Source organism: Corvus hawaiiensis, chromosome 2 (genome assembly GCF_020740725.1).
Source record: "Corvus hawaiiensis isolate bCorHaw1 chromosome 2, bCorHaw1.pri.cur, whole genome shotgun sequence".
In the NCBI taxonomy this organism is placed as follows: domain Eukaryota; kingdom Metazoa; phylum Chordata; class Aves; order Passeriformes; family Corvidae; genus Corvus; species Corvus hawaiiensis.
The window spans coordinates 5,267,249-5,293,249 of record NC_063214.1 but is presented as its reverse complement, the minus strand read 5'-3'; the positions used below and the strand labels follow the sequence as shown (position 1 = coordinate 5,293,249).

The 26,001-nt window shown below is 43.7% G+C and overlaps 1 protein-coding gene across 1 annotated transcript in view; it reads right to left on the bottom strand.

Moving 5' to 3' along the window:
• PTGFRN (prostaglandin F2 receptor inhibitor) overlaps positions 1-26,001 on the bottom strand; it is a 67,020-nt gene that overhangs the window by 11,172 nt on the left and 29,847 nt on the right. The window contains exons 3-7 of the mRNA XM_048294370.1: positions 24,874-25,293; positions 21,552-21,935; positions 17,871-18,296; positions 10,698-11,117; positions 894-1,001 (exon numbers count right to left, since the gene is read on the bottom strand). Of these exons, the coding sequence (XP_048150327.1) occupies positions 894-1,001; positions 10,698-11,117; positions 17,871-18,296; positions 21,552-21,935; positions 24,874-25,293 (1,758 nt within the window). The remainder of the gene's footprint in view (positions 1-893; positions 1,002-10,697; positions 11,118-17,870; positions 18,297-21,551; positions 21,936-24,873; positions 25,294-26,001) is intronic.

Below are 26,001 nucleotides of genomic sequence, written 5' to 3'. Positions count from 1 at the left end.
CTACTACATCATAAGTAATATTTTCTGCACAGCACCTCTTTTGTAGTGGTTTATGAGTAGGCTTTTAAGTTTAGCATGAATCATGACAAGTTTATATTTAGATATATTCACATACATTTATATTTACATATATACTTGTAGATTTATTTTAAAGAGATATTTATATTCATATACATAATGACTAAACTCTCTCCAAACCCAAATTTTGGGCATAAGAAAGAGAGTTACTCTCACAGCATTTTGATGAAAAGCAGCTCAGACAATGCTTGGCAAGCAGCTAGGTTTTGAGCAATTCTCTGAACTTTTAGCTCTCCATAAAAATTTGCTTTTAAAGTGTCTGCTATCCTTTTCACAGGAACTAGGTACTGTATTTCTTTCTTCTACATGAAAAAGGATGCTCAGCTCTGAAGGCAATGAACATTCATTTTGGCATTTAGGCTGCAGCAGTCAATTATTATGATTTTTAGATTTACCTTAAGCCTTAAATTCACTCTCAAGTGTGAAGCTCACTGGCCAGGTGTCTAAGATTTCTTTACAGATAACCATTTTCTCCTAAATGGTTTAGCCAATGGACCTCCTTCCCAATTAAAGGGAACAGGAAGAGTTTTCATGGCCCAGCTAGTGGTTGTGGGTTTAGATTGTCTGCAGCGGGGTCACTTGGTGGGGACAGCAGAGGGGAATTTAACAGTAAGAAACTCTTTCCCCTCTCCCCTCAGAAGGTGAAATGCAAGAAACTTGCTTTAAATTGAGCTGTGTAAAGCAAGCACATGCTCCTGTTTTTGTCTAGTTCTACAGAACTGTAGGTTCTCAGCTCTCCAGCCTCACTGAAAGGACATAGGGATGTAACTTCTGAAGGCAAATGAGTTAGGAGTGAAATAATTTTGCTGAAATACCTGGCTCAAGGGGCATTCCTTCCGTTGTGACGATACACAGCAAATCTGCCACCTCACCCTGGTAAACCGTGGGGCTGTCAGAATGCACCGAGACGTTGAACACGGGACCTGGAGAAGAGTAACCACAATTATTCAGGACAGGCTTTACTTCATTACCCAACACCTTTCTTGCACGTTTTTGAAGTATTTTCTCCTCGTTTGTGGAGACAGAGCTCTGAAGCAGGGATAAGCAACCATTTAAGTGTCTTGTGAAATAGTTTTTCATTCTTAGCTATTTAATCCTGTACTAAGACAAAGTACCCAGACCATCAGACCTGTCACCCAACACAGAGGCTGCTGCCCAAGTCTGCCTTCTACTCTCCAGCACAAAAGGAGCTGGTCTTCCACTGGTGACTCCTTTAAGAGCATGAGAGTTCAGGTCTTCAGGCTAATCCAGAATGGGTCTTTTTGTTGAGGCTGTCAATAGGAATTCAAGTTAAAACAGTATCTTAACAATACCAATGGCTCTACAGTGGAACTGGAACAGACAATACAAGTGGTGCATCTGATAATACTTTTCTGCGTGTTTTCCTTCAGGCTCTGCCACAGACAGCTTCTTCTGTGGATGTCTCAAAGCCCAAGGGTACAGCAATTTCTTCAGCTGCAAAGTGGTGATGATATCAATGAAAACCATTAGGCTGTTTTGAAATACTCAGATACCATGACAACACTGTGATATTTTGACTTCTGACACACTTAAGTTAAAAACCCAAAACTTCCCCCAATTTTGAAAACAGCTGCATCTCTAGTGCAAAAGTAACAAAATCACAACTCCTCAGATACACCAGCACTGTTAATTCTATTTCACAGGGCAGAAACTGAAGAATGTACCAAAATACCTCCATGATTTCTCTACTAAACAGGGTGAAGGAGACGAGTAGAAGGAAAGCTGATCCCAGCAGTGACCTCCAGGATGACTTCGGGGGGAAGAGGCAGGGAACCCAAGAAGAAACTTGGGACTCAGATTAAGAAGTAACCCTTTTTACACTCCCTAGACTGCCATTATTACCTGGCTCACCTATTTCTGGCACAGCAGCAGAAATGACAAGCAGAGAAGGGTGACTTGGGAGGACAGAAAAGCTGTTTATTTGCTCTCCTCCACTGTTACCTGCTACTCTTTTAGTACAAGAACCATACATTTCAAATGCACTGAAGATCAGTGGCAAACAATGCTTTTAATGAAGAACACTTCTGGAAATCATCCAAAAAAACCCACTTGTGCCTTGCCCTCTCAACAGGTTTCTGTGGAAAGCTACACTGATAGCTCACCACATGGCACATACTTACCACATCATTCCCAAACTGAGGTTCTGGAAAGAAATGTGGGTGTATCATGAAGCTAGAGTTAATTTTTGCTGCAACTTTTGTAGACTACAAGGGCCTGGCTTGTTTTGGTCAACAGATAATACACAGCATGCTAAGAAATTCATTCCAACTACAATGCAATAATTACTTCTCCAGCTTTCAACATTCCCCTCCTGCAATTTCCACTGGGCACAATGTGCTGCTCTTTGTTATATCGTAAGTTTTCTTACAGCCCTCTCCTCTGCCCCAGAAGCAGTTGTACTTTTGTACACAAGGGCAGTAAGCAGACATATAATCTGAGAGTTTGACATCCATTTTGACACTAGAAGATCTCTCTTAAAATTAACACTGCAAATTACCCCACCAAGCAAGGATAAAAAAAGGGTGGTAGAGATGCAATAGAGGTTACACATGGATTACCAACCAAGACTCCTACATGTCTATGCTAGAACACATTTAAGGAAGTAAGAGATCCAGAATACTGAGATCAGCTGCTCAGGTAATGACTTCACAAGCGGGCTGCAGCCCTAACTTAAGCTAAGCATGATGGTATCCTTTTCTGAGGAAATTAACAGAGATTAATCTGATTGCTTTCTCAGCATCTATCTAAACTGGTTTTGTGTGAATTCAATTTGTTTCCTGACATTCACACACACACACAAGCCAAACACCTTGCAGCCTATTTGATTATTTGTGTTCAGATAAAACAAGGCATTTTCCATCCTTTTGTTTGGAGTTGTGCAGACAGAAGTTCAAGGTCCTAGGGGATTAAAGGCAGCATGGACCAGGACACTCCAGCCAACTATAAGCAGAAAAGTCTCAAGCTGTGCATGAAGTGTCAAAGAAAAGAAGCGAAGAGACTGTCAAAATCTGCTAGGAACATCCCTGCATTCCCAGCACACTCCCTCTGCTGCACTGATCAAAAGCAGAACAGTACCGTAATAATCCTGACACTGTCCATAGCTCAGAGTCTATCCTCTGCCTATCCTGCAGCAAGTGAGGTGACATCATGTCAGGAATATGGGACATGCTCTACTCCAGCAAACAGGCTGGATGCTGGGAGGGGTTGAGCAAGAGAGATGAACTGCATGACTCCGACTTTGTTGGGCTAAGGATGGGCTGCCCTACCCGGTTAAACAAGGAAAGACAGAGGATACATGGGATTTTTCAGGCCTTATTTCTAGGATGAAAGTCCAGGTACCTCCTGCATTGAACAGACACTGCCCTCAAAGCCTGGCACACCAACAAACTGCTAATGTGGAGCAGGGTCAGAGCACTCCTGGCCAGTGGATGTCACAAGGGTAAAAGCTGAGCTTGGCTGGTCACTCAGCCAGGATTCTGTGGATCATGGAAATGCGGCGCTCCCAACACACTCCTCATTTCGGGTCACCAAGCACATCTCCAGCCTGCCTCCCCCATGAAGAGCCAAAGCTTCCTGGGCAGGAAGGCTCCAAGGCATCAGCTGCACTGGCATTTCAGGATTGTGCTTCCCCTTGGTAAGGCACAAACAGTTCTTTCCTTCTAGTTATTTCCCTAGCAGGTAACATCTCCTGCAAATTACCATCTCTGCCTCCAGGCAGAAATCACTGTCCTGTGCTAGAACTGGACATCAACAAAGAGTCAAGGGATGTGTCAGAGGTGGTGATCTTCCCTCTCCAGCTGAAGAGGGAAAACAACATTTCATTATTTTTTTAAACCCAAGCAAGATTAATTACAGTGAAAGTTTCTCAGTTCAGTCTGGAAAACTGCGTGGCTTCAACTTCCTAGGGTTCTATGTCTTCTTTAGATGTATCTCACACCTTCTGCCCACATGACCCATGCCCTGGGTCTCAGGCTGCCCTCAGGCATGAAAGGACAGAATAAAGCACCTTCAGAGATTTATTCCCACTCCCTTACAAAACCTGAAAAGGTAGGAGGCTGCCTGAGTGCCCCATTCTCCCACCAGTGCTCAAGAGGCCCTGAATCTGGACCACGCCAAGCAAGACTCAGTACGCAATACCCAACTATTTTAAGTGTTTGCCCTCCAAGACAAAACTAAAAAAAACAAACAAACAACAACAACAACAAAAAAAACACACCACAAAAAAAGGCCAAACACCTCAATGCCTTGATTACAGATAGAAGCATGTGGTGAAACAGGCAACTCCCAACAGACACTGATGACACTGGCTCAGGGTCTCAGCATCATCATGCTCAAGCACGTACAGTGTCACAGGAAGGGTTGGGGAGGTGACAGGAACTCTCTCCTTCAGTGAGATATGAGTTCATGCTACATTAACACCGAGAAAAACAGAACTCTGCAGATAACAGATGCTGTGGCTTTGGCCACCTTGCCACCTGCATTTAACAGTCTGAAATACTGTTATTGGCACCTACTGGTCACCCGGGAGAATAAACAAACCAGAGCTTAGTTTCAATTGCAGGGCTGACAGATCAAGCATGACCTGTAAAACTCATCAAGAACAAAGCAAAGTTAAATGCTGAAAAGCTGATCATGAGCTTGAAAGCTGAGAAATGACTGGATTTTAATAACTTCAGATCTGAAGGTAAGTGTCATTCCCTCTGATAATTTGGAAGCTAAAGAGCACAGATTTACAAAACAAACCAGCATTCCCAATTCTAAGAGCTAAGCATCATAAATTGCCATATTTTGCTGAGACCTTTGATTTAAAATGAACCAAAATATCTGTTCCTCACTATAAGTAAGGCCTTATGTAAGCTTAGATACAACCCCTAAAAGAAGTTTTCTTTAGTTAAAAAAATAACAATTTTATATTAAAAAGCAGCTGCAGTCAGGATAGTATTTCTTGACTCCCAAACGCTTGAAAAACACTACACAACTTTAAACAGAAAGTGAAGAAATTGAGGTTAGAAGTTTACTAGTACAAACCCAGAAGTGCTTAAAGACAAACCAGGTTTCAGAATCAGGAATTGTTCAGTGTACTTTTCTCTAAATGTTCCCTTTTATGTTAGATCTCAATGCTCAAACTGTTGATTCACCAGGAAGGTAACTCCAGGAGCCAGATCCTACAGTAATACAGTTTTCAGCTAAAAAGTGCTATGCTAATTCTTCTACCTATAAAAATGAAAGGAAAAAGTGTTTGTAAGCTGAACCAAATTTTGTTATTATGTGCTCAATCAATCAGATTCACACGGAAGGGGCTGCAGGGTGGAAAGGAGGAGTTCAAGTTGCTCAAGTTAATTTACTCAACTTAAGGATTTACAAATTGGAGAAAAATTCTGAGCCATCTCTACCTGATGCCACCCCATTCTTCCTGCTTTCATTCCCTGCTCAGTAATCCAAACACTTTAAATCTGCAAGAAAAATGGGAAAAGGAAGGAGAATAACCAAGGGCCAGTTAAAATCCAGTTCTGTAACAAAGAGGTCCTAATTATCTAGGGTCCTACGTGATGTCTTCTCTGATTATCATTTTACCCTGTACTTCTCTGCAGAAATAAGGTATAGTCTCCCCACAGACACAAGCTACTTTTGTTTCCCAGATAAGCAGAGAAGAGAAAGGTCAAGTAATCTGATGACAACAGAGACCCAGGGCAGACTGTTCCCTGCAAGAAGCCTGTGCCCAGTCCATTACTGACCAGGGGGGCTGGAATTCCTGCGTGCGGCTTCCCTGAATGCAATCAGACAGCACCACAGACCACAACGGGGAAAACAACTGATGCAACCCACGAGTTCTGCATCGTCCAAAATATTACTCACCGCTGCCCTGGCACCAAATCATTCACTCTTCAACTGAGAATTCCATGACCTGCCTTTCTCCAGATAAAAAGTTTCTTCACCTTGACTTTTCCAGACCCCTGCCCTTTCCCTGCTTCTTTGTGAAGCTGTTCCCTAACAAGCTTTACCCCAAGCCTCATAATAGCTGTTACTGGAAGAAGCCCTCAGTAGTTAAGTCTGTGGTTTCTACTTCCAGCTACAAATTAATGCACAAAGGCACACAATGACAAAGCACGTTCCTGCCCATTAACAGCGGCTGGAAAATACCAGCCTTTCTTGCCAAAGACTTTCTGCTGCATCGCTTTTCATTCATTTCCATGATTAAGCTTTCTTTCCTTTAAGAATCTTTCTATTCGCCCTTCTTGAAATTGAGTATCTCTCGGGGTCATTGCAGGGCATCATTTCATTTTAATTGCAAGTTCAACATCAATACTCAGCTCATATTTCAGCAGCTCTTGGTTTATCTCAGCCTCTTCCAAAGTGAACGATAATACATTGCTGTGCAATGAGCTCACATGGAGATGTAATCCAGAGTTGAAGATTTCGTTGAGATATTTCCCTTACAAGTTCTCTTTTATTTTTTTCTCTCCAGAACTTTCTACCCTCTGCTGAATGGCACAGAGCAGAGACAGCTCAGAGCACAGCCAAGCTTCAAATGGGTCTCTGTCATAACACACTTCTCAACATGAGATTAAAAGCTTCCTTCTCCCTGCTTCCTTCAAGGGAAAGGAAAATAAGTCACTTCTGTGGAAATCCCTGTGAGTGTGTAGCAGGCAAAGACATTCTAAACACTAACCTGGGTTGCCCAGTTCGTGGTAAAAGGGATTGAAAATTAAAGGACAAATGCCAAAGCAGAGTTTATGAAGCTATCTTCCTACACTGACTTGAGAAGAACAGCAAGGGACAGAAGACAGGTGTGTTCTAGGCTGAAAGAAAGGCTGTGTACACATGCATCAACCAACAGCTCGGGAGGAGAGAGGATGCATTGGAGTAGAAACAGTGTGATGAAATTAAGAGAACATTTCAAGACAGGCACTGGCAGCTGCTCTTGTTCCTCACATCACTGGGCAACCTTTATAAAAGACATGGCAGAACCTCTCTGTCCTACAATGGGAAAACAAACAAACAAAAAAAGCACTGAGGAATATTAAATTCTTCATAGGGGACAGCTTCCCCTGCCCCCCAGATAAGCTTCTTTTGCTTAGAGCAGCTGGACATACAAAAGGCATTCTTTTTACAAAACTGGTCTAGCGATCCATGTTATTCATGAGGTCATACCAGAGGATTCACAAGATCCTCTCTGGTCTTAAAATATATCCAGCAGAGAACAATCTGCCATTGACTGAATATTTGAAAACTAATGACCTAGTAGGCTCCTCCTCACCATACTCCCCCACCCTCACTTCCAGTTCATACGGTCCGGTGAACAAAATCCACGTTTCCTTTTTTTTTAGTTCAGGGTGTTTCAAACAAATGCCTGTACATTAACATTTCAGATCATTAACCAAATGGAATAAATACGTCCCTCTGCAACAGCAAGTGGAGAAAGAAGAGAGGAGATCTCTGCTTGCAGCCAGCAAGTTCTGCCTTGAATGGAAAGAATCTGAGCAAGACATTTTCCACAGATGTTCACGGAAAAACATTTCAGAGCACTGCCACATTTCAAGCCTATTGTGGCAGGAAACACTGCAGTTTCATGTGTGCAGTCCCCAGCTCATATATGAAAAGCTCACAGGCCCCTGCCATTCAGAGAGATCACATTGCACAATGTGTATGCACGCTAAAAACCCCTCTTTGAAACATCACTCAGCTCGGAGAGATCTGGGAGAGAGTCAAACTGGAGAGAAGGATTTCCAATCCCAGCAAGCCTCACCATCCCCCATCAAAGGGGAATCAATAAAAACAACTGAGAAAGAAATTCCTCCTAGGACTAAAAGCTTCACGTTAAACCCTTTAAGGGCTTCCTTTTGCTGAAAATGCTGCTTCCGTATTGATCCCTGCCCCACTCCACCAGCCACAATGCACGCGGAAAATGCTGCCCGAGCCCAAGACTTCAAAGTACGGAGGAGACTGCAATACATCCTATTTTTCAAAATTACACTGCTGTATTATACTCCCTCCAGCAGTTATAGATAAGTTGTCTTTCTGTTACATTTTGAGAAATCAGTGCAGTTGACTCCTTAACAGTTTTCCTATCAGGGACAAACACTCATAAGATATCCCAACCTCCCTATAATTCAGGATTTAGCACACTGGTGCTCGCCAGCTTTTTTTTTTTCCAGTTGCCTGGAAAGCTGCATGCCCCCCTTTTTTTTCCTGCACCTTTCCTGTTAGTATCTTCCCTCCAATTTTGGGGAAATTCTCCCTAGAAATAACTAGCTCCCTCAGCAGTTCTGCTTTTCACCACAGCCATTAGGGAAATTTTGGCACCAACTTATTTTTTCTGAATAAAAAGTTTGACAGCTGCTTGTGCCACAGGATGCAAGAAAAGGGTGTGATATCTGAGCCATGCTTTCATAGCTGCTCCACAACTTTGCCATTTACCTCTGGCTCCCTGACTCGGTTTGCATCAAAGACAGGCTTCAGCAAACAAAACCAAAGTAACACACCCACAAAACATCTTCTGTCTTGTGTACTTAATTCCAGATGATTTCCCAAATAATAATTCCTCAGTAAGCCCATTCTAACTGTGGTCATCACATGTTCTCATCATGCCCAGAGGTGAATATCCAGCAGGGATATCTGAGTAACAACTGAAGGACATGAAGTTCATCCATCAATTAAAGAAAATTGCAGGTATTTCAAGACAGATTTTGCTACATGCCAAGATTATTTTGGGAAATAGCGCTCCAGCAAATTGTGCCTGGGATCTCATTTCTTTCTTCATTCTTTTATAGAGAATGAAAGGCTGACAGGGCTTCAGGACCATCCCTCCCCCTGCTCCAGCCCTGCTACTGGAATTCACACATTCCCAGGGCACTTCTACATGCTGCCTCCCTTTCTTCACTCCACGCTCCAGAAACTCTATCTGGGTGAAGGGGCTGGGAGGAGAGGCTGACAGCAAAAAGAAGTCAAGACTACAACACGTACACTTCCCTCCCTCGCATTGCTTGCAGATCTCCCTCTGAACCCTGGGTATCAATAGCATCCCGCCAAACTTTTTGGATGGGAGTTCAAAGTGACACAAGACAAGCCATGTTGGGAGAGGCACCAACCACCACTTTTGTGCAGGAAAGCATCCACATCAGAGCCTGGAGGGGAAGGGTGGGGTTTAAGGCAGATTTCATTCTTGCTGGTTTCTTTTATCATCCCCTTTGCAAATGCTACTCTCCCACTGTGTCTGACCCAGATATGAAGAGCAATAAGGCTAAAACTGTAGCCCACTAAACCATCTTGAGAAATTACCTAAAACAGAAAGAAGCAGAAGTCAATGTCCTCTGTCTGGCCAGTTTAGATCAAAGCTACATCTTCATTAGGGTTTGTACCACGATGCTACATCTCAAAGCTTCCTACAATGTGATGTCCTCATTGCCAGGCTGTCTTCCTATGCTCAGCCCTTGTCCTTTTCCCAGCATGCCTCGTATAAGCAAGTTCAGTTTTTAGGAACCACATCATCTAGAACAATTACCTTAGTTGTGGATGCAACCAGAAGTCAGGCTGCTCTTGCCTAGACACAGACACATCTTCTAAATATGCTACAGCCCACTATTATAAGCAGAATATGAGCATGAAGAACAAGAGGTGTGAGGCAAGACCTCCTTCCAAGCTGTGCTTGTGAACAGGAACAGGCAAGCGCAAGAGGTTTGTGATAAAGCAGCTAACTAGAGAGCTGCAACACAGGATGCACCTTCAGGCTACATTTGGGCTATAAACCTGCTCAAAATCCCACCAGCTTGGTTTATCAAATCATGAGATGAGCCCTTCACTAATACGTGCACCAGTGTTACAAAAGCAGCTCCCTTGCACTTCCCAACAATATAACATGACAGGAAATCAGGGTTAACATGCTTCTCTGATGATCCAAATCAATGCTGTCCGTCTCTCCCTCCCCCCAACATTGTATCAGGACAGGCACGTTTCTGTAGAAAAATCTCAACAGGCAGGCTTGTTACAGCTGAAGGTAAGGGTTTCAGCAAGCAATTGAGGAACAGGATGTCCTTCTGGGTACCGAAATTCATCCCAATTTGTGGAGCTTTGTAGTTCAGCCGCGAGGGACCCCTAAGGTCTCGCAGTGGCAGGATACGCTTACTGAGATGGCTGAAATGTTACCCTGACCTGACCATTTTCTGCAATTACATCAACAGCGAGGTGTGCTCAGGGAATTTAATGCTATGCTAATAGAGCCTGTTTTGGAACAGAAATCCAGTTTATATTAATGTTCTTCCAGAGCAGCCACTACTAACAATCTAGTGATACAGCTGGCAAATGCAGCAGCAGTTGCTCCATACTGAGAACCAGCTATGAGCCTGCAGGACCATAAAAGCTGCATTAGTAGAGAAAAACCCAGGGGTTATGATTACAGCCAATTCATTAAACATCTTTCTGTAAACAATCAATAGCACAAAGGACACAAGTACCACCAAAGGAGACAAGCATAGCTCTCAGCCATCATACCATTTGTTCCAAAGAGTAGGTATTTCTGAGACAGGGCAATCAATGGGAAAGCATCACAGAGTTCTCTCCCTTTCTGGCTCAGACACACAGCTGCCAGGTTCTGTACCAACCTGATGTCTGGAAGTCTATCTGGATAGGGTTGGATAAGCCATTCACTGCTTCACGCCACATGCCACCACCACCCGGAGACCAGGCGGTCACCACGCAGCGATAGAGCCCAGCATCAGAGATCTGGGTCTGATACATCCTGTAGCGGAACTCGTTCTCCTGCACCTTCTCCAGGACCACCCCATCCACACGGGTCTGGTCCGTCCAGTCCTCCAGCCGCACTACCGAGTCCTGGTTCAAGGAGATAATGCGCGTGGTTCCGTTGGGATTCGACTGATCCGTGAAGGGCTTCTCAGCTGTGATGAGGACGGAATAGCGCGGCGTCTTGATGTTTTTGGAGGACACCTTGCATGTCATCTCAAAGGTGTGGCCTGCTACAAAGAATGGCTTCAATTTCACCGCCTCCACTGTAAGCGTGTAATCTGAAGAGGGAAGGAAATAAGCAGCAAGAGAGGGTTAACAAATAGATACAGGTGTTTCTGCAGCACCTTTCAACCTAGAAGATTACAGACAGGCAGAGTTCCTTTTTTGGAGGAACAAATCCCAGCACATTTATCTAAACATGTGGACAGCCTAGAATGCTACTCAACAGTGCACATACACACAGGTACACAACAGTTTGGGTCAAGATGCACAAATTCAAACGAACACCAAATACTGAACAGATAATAGAATACACAGGTTGTAACAAGACAGGATCCCCAGGATTGTTTTATTCAAGAGTAGAGATACCAGACAAGATTCAGAGTCCCAGTTGTATACTGGATCTGGAAGAGCACCCTCAGTGACGGGGTAGTAAGGGCACTGCTGAAATACTCATGACTAACGACAAAAGCTGCCACTCGCTGAATTGGCAGCACTTAGGGTAGCACCTTTTATTTCCCTCAAAAAGCCACCCTAACAGCAATCCAGACACAGTCAGCTGGAAACACATGACAAAAGTTGGTGGTAACAGAATTCTCCACTCCAGGCATCCCCATATACACACACACCTGTGCGGAAAGATTTAGGCACACCTCTGCCTCCATGTCAGCCTTTCCTCCCCTTGCTTCTCGTACGTTTACTTGCATACAAGCCTGCCAGAAGCCCTCACATTTCCCAACAGCCCATTTGACATCAAGAGCTCCAGCAACACTTACTGCTTAGTTTCCTTCCATTTGTTCTCCATTCTCTACTGGCTCCTCGATCCCAAGAACCCCTTCATTACAAGGTTTGGGAAAATTATACATCTCAGAGCACAGCTCCAAGAGGCACAAAATACCAGCTCACAGTGAGAAACTGAGAAAATGAGGAGTGACTGAAATCAGAATCAGATAAAAGAAAAGGGAGTTGCTAGTTTCCTGGCATTGTGATGAAAAGACACCCTGTAGATCAAAGTTTTTCCTAAGGAAGGGAGGGCTAGGGCAGAATACATGAAAGTAACAGTATTGCAAAAATACAGCCAATCCAACTGTCTGGACTTACTTTGCTGCACCATAGTCTCCCTTCCCTCATTTATTTAAAAAAAAAAAAAGAGTGTAGACCTGTTAAAAAACTTCACAGAACCCTTTATGCAAGACGAAGCTTCTCAGGAAAAGGGAAATAAGCAACGGTGAGATTGAAACACATTTCCCAAAACTGAACTTAAATGCAGTAATATTTATGTCCTCCCCACAAGAGCAACAAGATACTTGTCAAGATTACATTTTGCAGTGTTTTGCCTTCAAGCAGCAGTTTTCACAATGAGTAAACACAGCCCACAAGATGAGAAACCCGGTATGACAACTTTAAATCAGTACTGTATAAAGCAGATCACAGTACAAAGCTATATAAAGAAACAGCAGGAGCAGTGAAGGCTGAGATGCTTCTAGTGGTCTAGCTGAGCACAGAATTATTTGATACTCCACACCAAACCCCCCTCACACTTCCACCCACTAAGCAAGTGACAATACTATACAATACAAGTTGCACATTTAGGCACTCAGGGTACAATCGCAATTGAAGTCGTATAGAGTCATTCTCCTCTCCGTTGTGAAAACACCCATCAGATACCAGATTCCAAATCCATTTTTTCCTCATTCTATGTCTATGAGACTCTGATATTTCCCTCTTCGTAAGGCTGCAGTATTTAGGAGCCCAGCACAGATCAGCTTTTCACATATTTTAGGAATATAGTAGGCAATTATATTTTGTCCCAAAAGCAGAAGCACAAACAGCTAGTTATACTCTTCTGGCACATATTGTTGCTTTCTAGGCCATATGAGGAGGCTCTGGGCAAAAATCCCTCCTTATTTAAATGTTCTTTACGTTGTTGATCTTCAGTCAGAGCACTGGGTCTTAGACACCAGAAAAAGGGAATTTAACATCTGGTCTCCGGAAGATGTGCTTAAAACTAAATACCCTCACATGTTCAGAGCAGTTCAGCTACAGCTGACATAAGTCTCCCTACTACCTGGGCTTCAAACACCTTAACTTCCACTACTCCCTGAGCCACAGGTCAGGCAGCAGCACAAAGGGCAGTACCTTGCCCTCAGCAAGTTGTTCCTAGATATCCTTTCTTGGTTTTTATTTGAGGGCAATAGCAAATGCTTTTACCAAGTATTTCTGCTAAAGAAAAAGGAGAAATGAGTGGTGGTAGCATGCGACAACAGCAGAAATACCATTGGTAGAGTTTGTGGAAGAGAACAACTGAGGCCTAGAGATGCAGCTGGAGAACAGTGGTAGAGTTCAAAAGGGTTAGAAATTAGGATGCTGAACAGAGAACAAGGAGATATGTTCTTATGAAAGTCCTTTCAAAGCATTATTCTACCTTTAAAAACCCCAAAGATCCTTAGCTTGGATGAACACACAAGGCAGAGGCACTCCCCCTTCTGTTAGACCATAAGAAATCCAGAACAGAGTAAGAGAAGGGGACACACAACCCACCACATACAGGTGCTGAATGTTTCTTGTTGCAACAAAGTCAAAAAAAGATCAAAGGAATGTTTCTGTATGTGCCATAGCATTAGAGACCTGCATATGTAGCAAAGTAAAACAACAGCAACAAAAGGCCCCATATCCTATCAACTAGAAAAACCTGGGTCACCATTCTTAACATTCTGGTTCTGTGCCAATATTGTTCTCCTTCAGTAGCAGCAGATGAAATGTAATTAGCACTCCTTCACCCCCACCTAGAAAAGCACGTAGCTGTCTGTGTGTGGAAGAGTGCACGTTATGAGAAAGAGGGCAGCCCGAAGATTTAGCATTTATCTTAGAAATAACAGTAATCTGCACGGAAAATTAAGAAGGAAAGGAAAGTTTCTTCATGTTTCCTATGTTAGCAGAAATTACTCATCAGATCTTGTAGCATAAGATGAGCCAGAGAGGTCAAATGAGCGTTTTCTTCCAAGAACTGCAGCCTAAGGTCTCATTTCTAATCTTCTGGGAGCTGCCAAGGAAGCAATGTCTGTCTGACCGCTACTCCACACGCTTGCCTCTCTGCAGGCATACCTGCAGTCCCATGTGGAGTCTCATCTCCTTCTTGTAAAGCTCCATGAACGAAAAGCACAATAAAACACACCCTGGCTGCTCACATACAGGGGGCTGCAATCTGCAGTTTATGCTGGAAAGCGGTAGGGGAAGAGTTCCTAAGTACACCATACCCAAAGCTTGGGCACTACTCCAAGACAGAGGGCTAGCAACAGAAGAAACCCTAGCCAAATGATCCAAATAAAATTTGAGTGAACTGTACTTTGGAGCCTGCCTTCCATAGCTGGCCAGTCCAAGTGGTTAAGCCACACTGTAATTCTCCTGTTGCTCTCTACCACAAAGTGCGTGCTCAGCTTCAAGAGCGCTTCCTGGCTAGTGACCAAAACCAGTTTTCACCTAATCTAAGCCAGGAAAATTTCTAGAGAAGCCCAACAGCTACAAGGCCATGGAGACTTTAGAAAACAGCGAACACCTTCCCTGCACTCACTCCTCTGACTGCAGCTGGAAAAGCAGCACAATGGCCAGGGCTGACAGCAACCTCGGAGCCTCACGGCGCTACTTGAGGCTGCTGACAAGAATCTCAGAGTTCATAAAGGCTCCTTCATCCCCCGGTGCACTAACAAGGCTGCAAGTACAGGGAATGCAGGAGACATCAAGGCAGTGACAGCTTTGCTGTGGTAGGAGGTGGATGTACAACACCCCGAGGTACAACTGCAGCCCCAGCAGCTCTGGAAGCACCACAGCCACACCAAAGCCTGCACCACAGCCTGACACGTGAACCCACACCTGACTTCAGGAACTCTCTTATTCCTACACCCAAACTGGCAAATACACCCAGCAGCTTAGTGCCACGGGGATTTCTTTGCCTGGGAGGAACTGTGTGTCTGTACTACACTGTGTCTATGATACATCAGCAATGATAAAGGAAGTAGGTGGCAGAAATATTATCTGTTCTCTATTTGCAGGATTGTCTGAAAGATTAAGACACCCTTGCTCCCAATTAAGTGTGATGGGAGGGCCTTGGCAAACATTTAGGACAAGTAACTTACATTAAATATAGTTATTTTGTAAATTAAGGACAGAAGCATTAACAAAACCCCAAATAATAGTACCTTTGGGATTTGGAATTTCAATTAAAAGATAATGTTCTCTTCTGCAAAGTACTCCATGCAGATCCAAACGTGACAACACTGGTTTAGGAAAAAAGCATTGATTCCACATTCTACTGCAAACAGTATCTGTGTTCTAAATGTAGGCAGTACTCATATTCAAATAAATAAACACAATTATCTTATAGAATATCAAACTGTTTTCTGGGTTGAAAATGAGTTACAGAGCCAGTCAAAAAACGTTTCCTCCCTTCCTTTATCCCTTTTCACTGACTGGAACTTGTACTCTAAATAAACAAAACACAATACAACTGATGTTTTTAATTTCTGAGATGAGATAGAGATGCCTTCTTTGTCACCTTGGCAGGGGAGAAAGCAGAAGGGGGGAAGAAACATAGCAGGCAGACTGTGTCAAAAACAATGGTGATCTATGATAGCAGTTGGCTGCATTTGCAAAGCTGAGTAAGCAGAAAGATGTGTGAGTATTGTTGGTCCCCATAGAATAAAATAGAAAACAGAGACAATAAAACCCCAAGTTAAAATGGGCAGACACACAACTTATTATAACAATGCACAGAAAAGAGGTTTTGGCATCTTCACATGATGTTTACATTTTGAATAAAGGCTCTGAACACCTCTCTTTGCTGAGAGACCCACAGACACAATATAAACCCATTTCTCCTTTCTCAAGAACTCTGAACAATCATTTTCAAAGTGAGATTTCTCCAAAGTCCTCCCCCCAAAGCACTGCTCTAAAGTCAGCAAAGAGGATGCAAGCAATGAAATAGATGGAAGAAAAGTCTCTATATAGGCACAAGCTATCCAAGGAAGAGGCAGCTTTCTCTCCTTAGGCAAACACGTGGGAGCCTGGCTGCTGGCTTTTGTAAGCACTGGGAGCAGTTAGGGACTCAAATCACCAGAGATACTTGTCAAAACAACAGTCAGAGAGCACAGGCAGCAGCAGATTAACTCCTTCATAGTTGCTGGCTACAGCACTGGGCTCCCAGCCGAGTCTGGAGCTCACAGGAATAGGATATGGCAAGGGGACAGGGCACACAGAGAGAGGCATCTGCGGCTGCACTGCTGAAGGGGGAGTTGAGGGGTGGAAGAGAAGGGGAAATCTAACCTATATTTCACCCTCCCCATGTCATAGACATATAACATTCTTTTTCAGAAGGAGGAGGTTTTTGTAGGAAAGTTCGCTTTCACGTAATAAATCCCCCAACCCCAAGTTTTGCCAACAACGTACTTTTCAGCATGGGGACTATAACATTTACATTTATGCTGCAAAATTAGCAGAGTTTCTGGAACAGAACCAGAAACAAGGGAATGTTCACACCTGTCACGGTTTGTTTTCACTCAGAAATGTCAACACAGGCTGAGACTTTTCAACTCCAGCTGGTTTCCGTAGCTGCTCGGAAGGCGACGATCCATTACACTCACATGCACATATACACACTCCATGTTGTGGCATAACACTGAACTAGCTGTGACCAACACTCAGCATTAATGAGAGTTCTCGGTCCTGCTGGAGAAGCCAGCTTCAGGAAAAAAGAAAAAAAAAAAGAAGACCTTTCCCTGGACCACAGGCTTGGTCTGGGGATGCAGAGAGTACTGAGCAAGCAGCCCACTACTTCTCTCTCCACTGAAGCAGAATCACAGCAGAAGATTTCCCATTTGCTGTTCAGGGATTATCCCTAAACAACTTCAAAATTATTTCAAATTGCTTGTCTCTGAAATATAGTTCTCTGCCTGTGGATGCCTAAGCTAGACTGTTAAACAAATCTATCAAGATAAATGCAGCTTAGCTAAGCACAGATTTTTGCCAAAGACATTACATCCTAGGTTATCCTAACCTTTCTGATGCTCTCCAACATACCCTCTTGCATGACTTCACTCTGAGCCAAAACAGTATCACACTACAGGACATCCAGGAAACACAGATCCCATTTTAAACCAGAGTTAAGCAACCTCAGTTAACTATCAAGCTTCTAAAAATTGCTCCCAAAATCAGTTAAATACTGACTACAGCTAGTTCACTACTGCCTAAAAAAGGTCAAGATCCAAGCAAACCACTGAATTACTTTGTTCTGCTATCCACTTATTTTTTGATACTCTGGTAGTATTATGCCCATGAACTTCCTCAGAACTGCCTTTTAAACATGGGCTTGTAGAAGAGAAAAATAAAACCACAACTCTCAACCTGTCAGTCAGAGACAATGAAGCGGCATTCCTCTTTTCACCTCAATACAACCCTGTTGTTAGCAGCAAGATGCATCCTAAAGAGACTAAAATACTCCAAGCCATGAAAGTAGGCAATGACCACAGCAACACTGCTGGATACCACCCCTGCCACTTCCAGCCCAGCTCCTGGAAGTCTCAGCAGCTTGATGGAATCTCTCCTTCTATGGTGTCTCTTCTTTTGCATTTCCACTTCAAACTGTTGCATAAAACTGGCGAGTGCTGTTAAGCAGTTATTCCCCTCCACAAATAAGAGGCCTTTACACAAGTTGTTATTATTCCTCAATCTTCGTAACACAGAACCCCGCTTCCAAAGCCCATTAGCAGGCCTGCTGGCTGACAAGCCTATTCTCAACCACCCAGGTGCAAAGGTCCTACCTTGTGTAGCCCAGAAAATGTTGACAGATGCAGAAGTCACATCTTTGCTCTTCACCCAGCTGTTGTTGCGGTGCCTACTCCACGCCGAGATGACACAGAAATAATCCCCTCTGTCACTTTCTGAAGTCCACTGGATTCTCAGACTGAAGGTGTCAGCAGACTTTTTAGAGAAGATTATTTCCCCATTCTGAATCCGTTCCCTGCCCCTGTCCCCAGGTATCAGAGTCCAGTCTGCATCCATCGAGGCCAGGAGCTCCTCTGTCACCACATCATCACCGGGCAGGTGCTGCCTGTAGTACCAGGAGACGGTGAAGCGGATGTTTGCTTCGGTGTCCTGTACATTTGTGATCCTGCAGCTGAGCTCTGTGGGGTCATCTGAAAACTTGGGTGTTTTAGAGGCGTTCAGGAACACATCATAGTCTGGCTCTGCAGGAGAGGAAACACGGGAGAAACAGGTTAGAAGCTCCAAGAAGGGAGAAAATGCTAGAATTTATTAAAAGATACACTAACTTCTAACATCCAGTTTCAGCCTCTACCAACCAAAAGCCAAGTGCTACAATACGCATTTTTCTTACAAGACCTTGGAACTTGGACTCTGCTTCTCAGACTTGCACCAGTCTGACACAGGTACTCCTCGGCCTGCATTCCCAAACACGACTTTCCATTTCAAAGGTCTAGTCAGACCTTTTCAGAAAAATCAGGATTTGTTGAGCAAAATAATCCCCTCCTTTAGGCCTGACCCCAAGAACCCACCTGTGGGTTCAGTTTCAACCCAGTTTTTGCACCTGCTAAATGCCTGGGGCAGCCTGCAGCAGGACACTGGTTATCCTCCAGCTTTGGACTGACCAGAGACATCCCATTTCCTTAATATCTCTCCAGGATAAGAGCTATCTCCCATCCTGAAATGCCTTCTTTTCCACACTCAACCATCCCATTGTGGCTCTACAATAGTTTAAGAATGTTGAAAACCAGCCCATTAAAAAGCAAACACTTCACCCACACAGAGACCCAAACCAGGGGACACAAGACACCACTGGCACTGGCCACAGGCAGCACCAAGAGCTTGGCACAGCAAATTTCACTGGTCAGCAATTTAAATACTACCTAGGTCAATAAATACTAAATAGGATAAGAGTCGAAGATGTGTAGATCAGAAAAAGCTCCACAGTCTGAATAGAGAAGTATGTGCTGTAGAGCTGTGAGGCTGGAATATCTCACGCTGGAAAATCAGTGCCTGAATTTCACGGGTTAAGAATGGGGCTGTTGGATTTAAATCTGAAATAGCTGGCTGCCCAAAACCCAAAAGCGATAAGGGAGCCGCATGACTATTTTCTCTCAGACTACAGAGATAGTAAAGGAAGAAGATTACAGCAAGAACCTCACACCACAAAGGAAATACGTATTTATTTACTAGTATTAGAATATTTTTTTCTTTCCTGTCAACTATAATTCAGAAAAATGACCAGCTTCCCAACTGTTCGGCCAATACTCATCACGCGGCTTTTACAGCCTAACTGTATTCAGTGCTCTGTATTTATTTCCTGCTTTATGTTTTACTTGGCATTTTGCCCTCCTAGAAACAATTAACCGAAGCTATAATTGGGACAGAGAAGGCAATCCAAGGCTAAAACTTAGGCTTAGCTCACCAACGAGCCAAGATAATAAAGCATCTTAATAGAACTGCTGTGGAAACTCTGTGTGCATATGCACTTTTGGACTTGAGATGCAAAGGATAAAAACAATTGTAGCAAACAAGCTGGGCTGCTGCTGTGTCAGCCTGCAGAAAAGATCTCTCACCAGTAAGTGTTAGGCACGCAGTGTCCTTGCATCTGGCAAGAACAAGGGCATCAATACACACCAGACCCCAGAGAATCTGGTAATACCAATCGTGAGCTTCTGTGGCATTAAGTAACACAAAATCATAAAAGCACTGCTTACAAAGTCTGTAGTACCTACTACCAATGAGCATGTGGAGATTTCCTCACATTTTCAGGGTAAGTAAGGCAAAATAAAAAGAAAATGGACAGAATTCTGCTACAACCAAAGCACAGATTATTAATGATGGCCAAAATCCACTTCTGGTGTAAGCCCCCATGGATCTTACAGCTACACTGCTCTTCCTTTCTCATTCACAAAAGACTAGTTTACTCCAGGGCCTCATGATGTATTGCTCACATTCTACAATTCTATTACCATTCCCCCTTTGCCTCCCCTTCCCCCCAAAAAGAAGGCATTTAAGACCAACTAATATTTTCACAGCAACAAAGGCTGTGAAAGCAGATACACCTCTGTAGACAGGGACACAAGAAGGAAAAAGCCGCAAGAATCTCGAATTCTTAGAAAATTGCTTCAGGTTTGTTTTATTTGTGGGCAGGGGAAGGACCCTAAGAAGAGAGTTTTCTCTTTGATAGCAGCACTCCAGATAGGCGCTTCACCCTGACAGACACTCAAACAGAGGATTTAGAAAGAATAAAAGGCTGGCTGGATAAACCTCATTCCTCCACTCTGTCAGCTGTCAAAGAACAGCCTCACAGACAATTCAACGACTTAATACTCCAGGAGCTCTTAACTTCCATTAAGGAGGAGGAGTTGGTGAATTCTGGATGCAGTTGAAAACCTCAAACGCCGAAAATTTATTCTACTTTCCCTCTCCCTAGCAACCAAGCATCTGCATCTGCTGGAAAGCAGATTTTATTCTCTCCTGCTCCCAAATAATGCCAAATTGGAATAGAAAGAGTAAGGAATAGTCCTACAGGTACAGGCACTACAAGAAAGCACATGAGCATGCCAAGAGCATCTGTACACACATGAACACACGTGCATGACTGCACACACACACAAGTGGGGGAAGGAGGGAACACTACTCACAAGTTAAATGTGAAATGTGAATGGCTGAATGAGGACAGGAAATGAAGACATTAATCACTTGTGAACTCCTAGAACACATTACAAGTGTACTTGGAGACTGCCACGGCTCAACTGCTCTGCACAATGCTAAAATGCAACATTTAAAGTCATTGTTGATGGGATTTAACCTTATGGCACAGCTATTTACTGCTGAAAACCAGGCTCTCTATATGCTGGCCTCATTCAGCACTTTTATGTTGGAGGACCTCTGCCTTTGTAACTGGACAGCACCACCAGTTTCTCATGACAAGAGGATCTGAAAGGGTACATTGAAAGGGTTTGGGAGTGGGTGCTTGCATCCAGTCAGAGCTGGAACAGGCACCAAGCACTCTGCCAGTCCACATCTAGCTTCATTCATGCCTCCAACACCAACTCCTTGTAAATTTCAGCAGGTGCATATACCTTACCTACATCATTCTGCAACAACATCCTGAATTTCACTGCCTTTAAATTGAAGCTATTATCTCCCCAAGAACAAACTAGGGAACAGATTGGGTAGGCTGACATACCTAGACCTATCTGCAAAACAATAGGCTTTTTAAGAAGTTTTACGGGAGTTCCATTTTTAGTATTTCTCCCAGGTAACTTTTAAGGGTATTTGCATAAGGAGAAATATCTATTATAAGTGAAAGAGAGATCCCTACATATAGATAATAGATGCAAACAAGAGAAACACTTGTTCTGAAGAGATTCTGCAAGGTCCTCTCCCTTTTCTGATGGGGCCAAGGATTGAGGGACACACTACCCATGAAGTCTGACAGCAGAATCACTCACCTAATGCTGTCACCACCACACTGACTGGTGCAGACGTCCTCTCCACCACCTTATGCCAGCTCCCATTGTGCAGTGGCACCCAGATAGCAGCTTCACAGAAGTAGTAGCCAGAGTCCTCCACGTCCACATCACGCACCAAGAGGCGATAGGAGTTCCTGTCCACGTGGCTGAGGCTGATCAGAGTTGAATCACTGACAACAGAATCATGGTCCATGCTCAGCAAGAGCTGAGCATCTGACAAGGTGTCGTCAGGTGATGCAGAAAAATACCACATCACCTCTGCCTGGAAAATACCACTTCTGTCTGTTGTGATGTTGCATGTAAGATCCAGGGAGTCTCTTTCGGTCACAGACACATTGCTGGTTGAGATGACCACATCTAGAGCTTGGAAAGAGAGACACAAAAATTCAAACAAAAAAGTATTTTTTCATTTGTTGCTTTTAATAAAAAGAGTTCACTCCAAGTTATCCAGGACTTCACATTCTACAGTGGGAGCTTCTGAAGAGGCTCAGTAGCCCTACCTTCAAATGCCTGTTGGATATTGAGCCGAGTGATCTATTGCAAGGGCAAAACACATTATCAGTCAAGCAAGGGATGTGTGATGAGGGCAGAGGGGAGAAAGGGAGGGAGAACAGCATTTTTATAACTCAACAGCAACTGGTCCATGAAGGCTTTGTCTCGACCACAGACCGCACCCTCACCTCTGCACAGCAGGAAAATGTGTACAGGATTTTTCAGTCTCACAGGAGGGTCAAAGTGTTTTGGGACTACACCTCAGAAGACAAAGCATCTACAGAAATCACTAGGAACTACATTGGAACTCAGCATGGTTTCTGCTGACATTTTTGAGCTCCTCAAACAGATTTAGATGAGAAGTAGCCATGGCCACATGTTGGAATCCTGACTGACCTCAGGTGTGCTGCAAAAACATGAAATGGAAGCACACTGAAGGCAGCAGTAACTCCCTATACTGCTGATTTTTCCACTAACTACTCAGAACAACACACACTGGGATTTTTAAGCAACACCAACAGCCACTCAAAACACACTTAACAACCACTGGCCAGTGAATATTTTCAATATACGTATCACATATGGTCATAGCCAGCATTCAAACAGGACCAGACACAGAATGTTAAAAGAAAACCATGGAATCACAGCATCTAGACCAGAAGAAAAGCTGGCCTTAGTTACTGGTGAGCAGTGAACCAGGGGCACACTGTGTGTGTACATTTGTAAACCTCAGTGCAGATCATTCACCAAGTGACCTGCTCATTCCCTCATTCTACACTGCCCAAAGATTAGATCTGGATCTCAGTGCAGCACTATTCCCACAGTGTGTAATGCAGCTGCTCCTAAAGTCTCCACTGAGGCCAGCAGACAGGGCTGCTACAGCCATGGCTCTTCTCAGCACGAGCAAGAACAGAGATACCTGCTTTAAACCAGCAGCTGTGTCTCTGCTGAGATCAGTGACTTCTATGTAAAACCATGTTCTACTACATAATAGTTCCCCATCTGCATAAACTTCCTTGGACTATCATCTGGAATGAGAGGCAACACAAAAAGGCTAGAGCCAAACTGAGTAGTCAGAACTATTGCCAATAAAACCAATGCAATGCTCATCTCACCTGATAACAGAGAGCAGTCAGACTGAACAGAGGGTAGCAGGCCCCACCTGAGTGCTGAAACCAAATCCAGATGAATCTCTCACTGGGACTTGCCTCACTGTCTTACTGGATTAGAATCACTAGGAAAGCCTAGCTAATTTAACAGACTAATACCAGAATACAAAATAAGATTCATCTGCAAGGTTAAGAGCAACATTTCTCCAGGGAACATTTTTATCTTCATGGAAGTGATAGGCATTCAAAATCTGGCAGTATATGCACATATAGGGACTTGGAGAGAGTTTACCCATAGGCACATAACCATTTACATCTCAAGTTCATTTTAGCATCCAAGTGCAGAGATTTCAGATGTCAGCACAAGATGCTCTTCAAGTCTTTCTGCAGGATGTGTATACAGCACTTTGCTGGAGAATAACCTATCCCCTTTAGCACAACTTCAAAAAAGCCTTCATACCCCTGACAAAGTGCCAGTGCTGCTAATGACTGAGCTTAAAATGAAGGCAAGAAAACCCGAAGTAAAACAAACCACAAAACAAACAAAAACCCCCACAACAGACAAACCACACACCCAAACCACATCAAAAAACTGTACCACTACTGGTCCTGACCAGCTTCATGCTGTTTTCAGCCACTGCAAAAGTGTGACAAAATAGAGAATTACAGCTCTTAATTAGGCAAGTCCTGTGTCAGCAGAGAGCACCTGTAAGCTTCGCTGTGCAACAGACACCCTGAAAGGAGGGGGCAGATTGATCCTGTCACTTTTCACAGGCTAAGTACCACCAAGACACTAAAACTACATCCAAACAAGCCAATCAAAAAACCCCAGACTTTTGGGTTCTCCCTATAGTGATTAAAGGATTACAAAAATGAAAAGATACCCTTCCTGTCTGAACAGTTCTAAAATACCGTGATAATCTCATATTTCTGAGGGACCATCACTGCCTGTTTTTCCACCTATTGAGTGATAAGATGCATCACCCCCACTTTCCCTCCTCCAACCAGCAGTGATAATGCTAATGCAATCAAGTGCTTAGTGCATCTAGTCCTGAAATCTGTATGGGCAGGGATATCTGGATATCCTCAGCATAGCACTGCATGTATTTTTGTCTCCTTAGCCAAGCATGCAATGATGTGCTTAACAGAACCATTACTGTCCTAGACCCCTGCCAACACAGCAGAGCAATCAGACCGGTGATAAAAATCACTGCATAATTTGCCCTGTTAAATTATCACTGCCTCCCTCCTTTCTCTTGATCTTTCCATGCTATTTTAATAAATAACATACAGAAAAGCTTCACATCTATCACTGAATCACAAGCCACTTTCACTGGGGAAGTGCAGCTGTTTAGTGCTATGGAACACTATGTTAATAAAAGAGCAGAGGGAAGGTTTGGGGTGATCAGCTGTTAAATACAATGTTTATTTAAGAAATATAAAAACTATGCGCACTCTGAAGTAAACGAAGGATGAGATAAAATCTGGATCTAGGCATCTAAGAGGTTCCAGGCAATCCTCCCATGCCATCAACCCCCTTTTCCCAAAAATAAAGCTAGAAAAATTACGTCAAGGATGTAAACAGGCCAGCTATCCAAACAGCACCCTAGGTTCTGCTGGAATGCACCCTCCCTTCATTCAAAGCATCAGAGTCTGGACGCAGCCCAGCGCCGTGACCCCAGCCCACCAGGAGCACTCACCGGTGCGCTGGATTGACACAGTGGCGATCTCCACGCTCTTCTCCTGGATCTTCTGCCACGAGCCATCGGCCCCTCTCACCCACTCGCTCACGAGGCACCTGTAGGCACCGCCGTCCGCGGAGGAAGCCTGGGACACGGATAACCGGTACGTGTCGTTGGCTCCCGTGTCCAGGCGGATGTCCCCGCTACGGTAGCGCTCCTCGTAGCCAGGGCCCGGCTGGAATTTGCCCTCATGAGTCAAAGATAGGATGTCCTGCCAAGAGGATCCACTCTTGACCTGCCAGGTCACGTGCAGGTGAGTGTGCTCCGGTGAGGCGGTAATCGCTGAGCAGCGCAGCTTGAAGGAGTCGCCCTCAGACAGCCGGAGAGACGTCGAGGAGCGAGCTTTGGAACCACTCACGGACAAGCCATCGGAAATCACTATTTGGGGGGGAAAAAAAACCCGAAAGATACAAGCATCATAAAACAGAATCAAGAAGAGAACACCCACAGCGACCTGTTAAGATATGAGGCAATAAAACCACCACAGAGCAACACCTCGCCAATCATTCCTTCTTCCACTCATACATATATTCCAGGAAGAAGGAAATTCAGCTGAAAAAGCAATAAAGGAAGTGCTCTGCTTTAAAAAAGCCAAGACAAGAATTCATTTAGCCTTCCACTCACTTTACTTTCTCATCTAAACATCATCATTTTGCTATTCCCATGCAAAACTAAGCTTGATATTCATGGGAGTAAAAGATAAGACATGGGAAAAGAAATAGTGTCCAAATGTAATACCGAAAAATGCTAAGTGATAGAGCAAAGATAGAATAAGACTGTAGCATCAACATGCTAAAGGAGAAAGAGAAGATTATCTCCTTCATACAGAAAGATCCCTAAATGTCACTAAAAATGAGAGAGAAGACAGCCTGTGGTTTTTACCTGAACTTAGCTTCTCTAACCAGAGGCTTAGGGACATGAAATATTTGCAGACATCTTCAGAAAACCCACCACTTAGTGTTTTATTTACATATTTACTAGACAGAAAAGTGGTGTTTATAGTAAACAGCCTCTCTTCACTTCTTCACCTCACTTGCCTTTGCTATCATACTTCCCAATTTTCAATTCTGGCTTTAGGAGAATTAA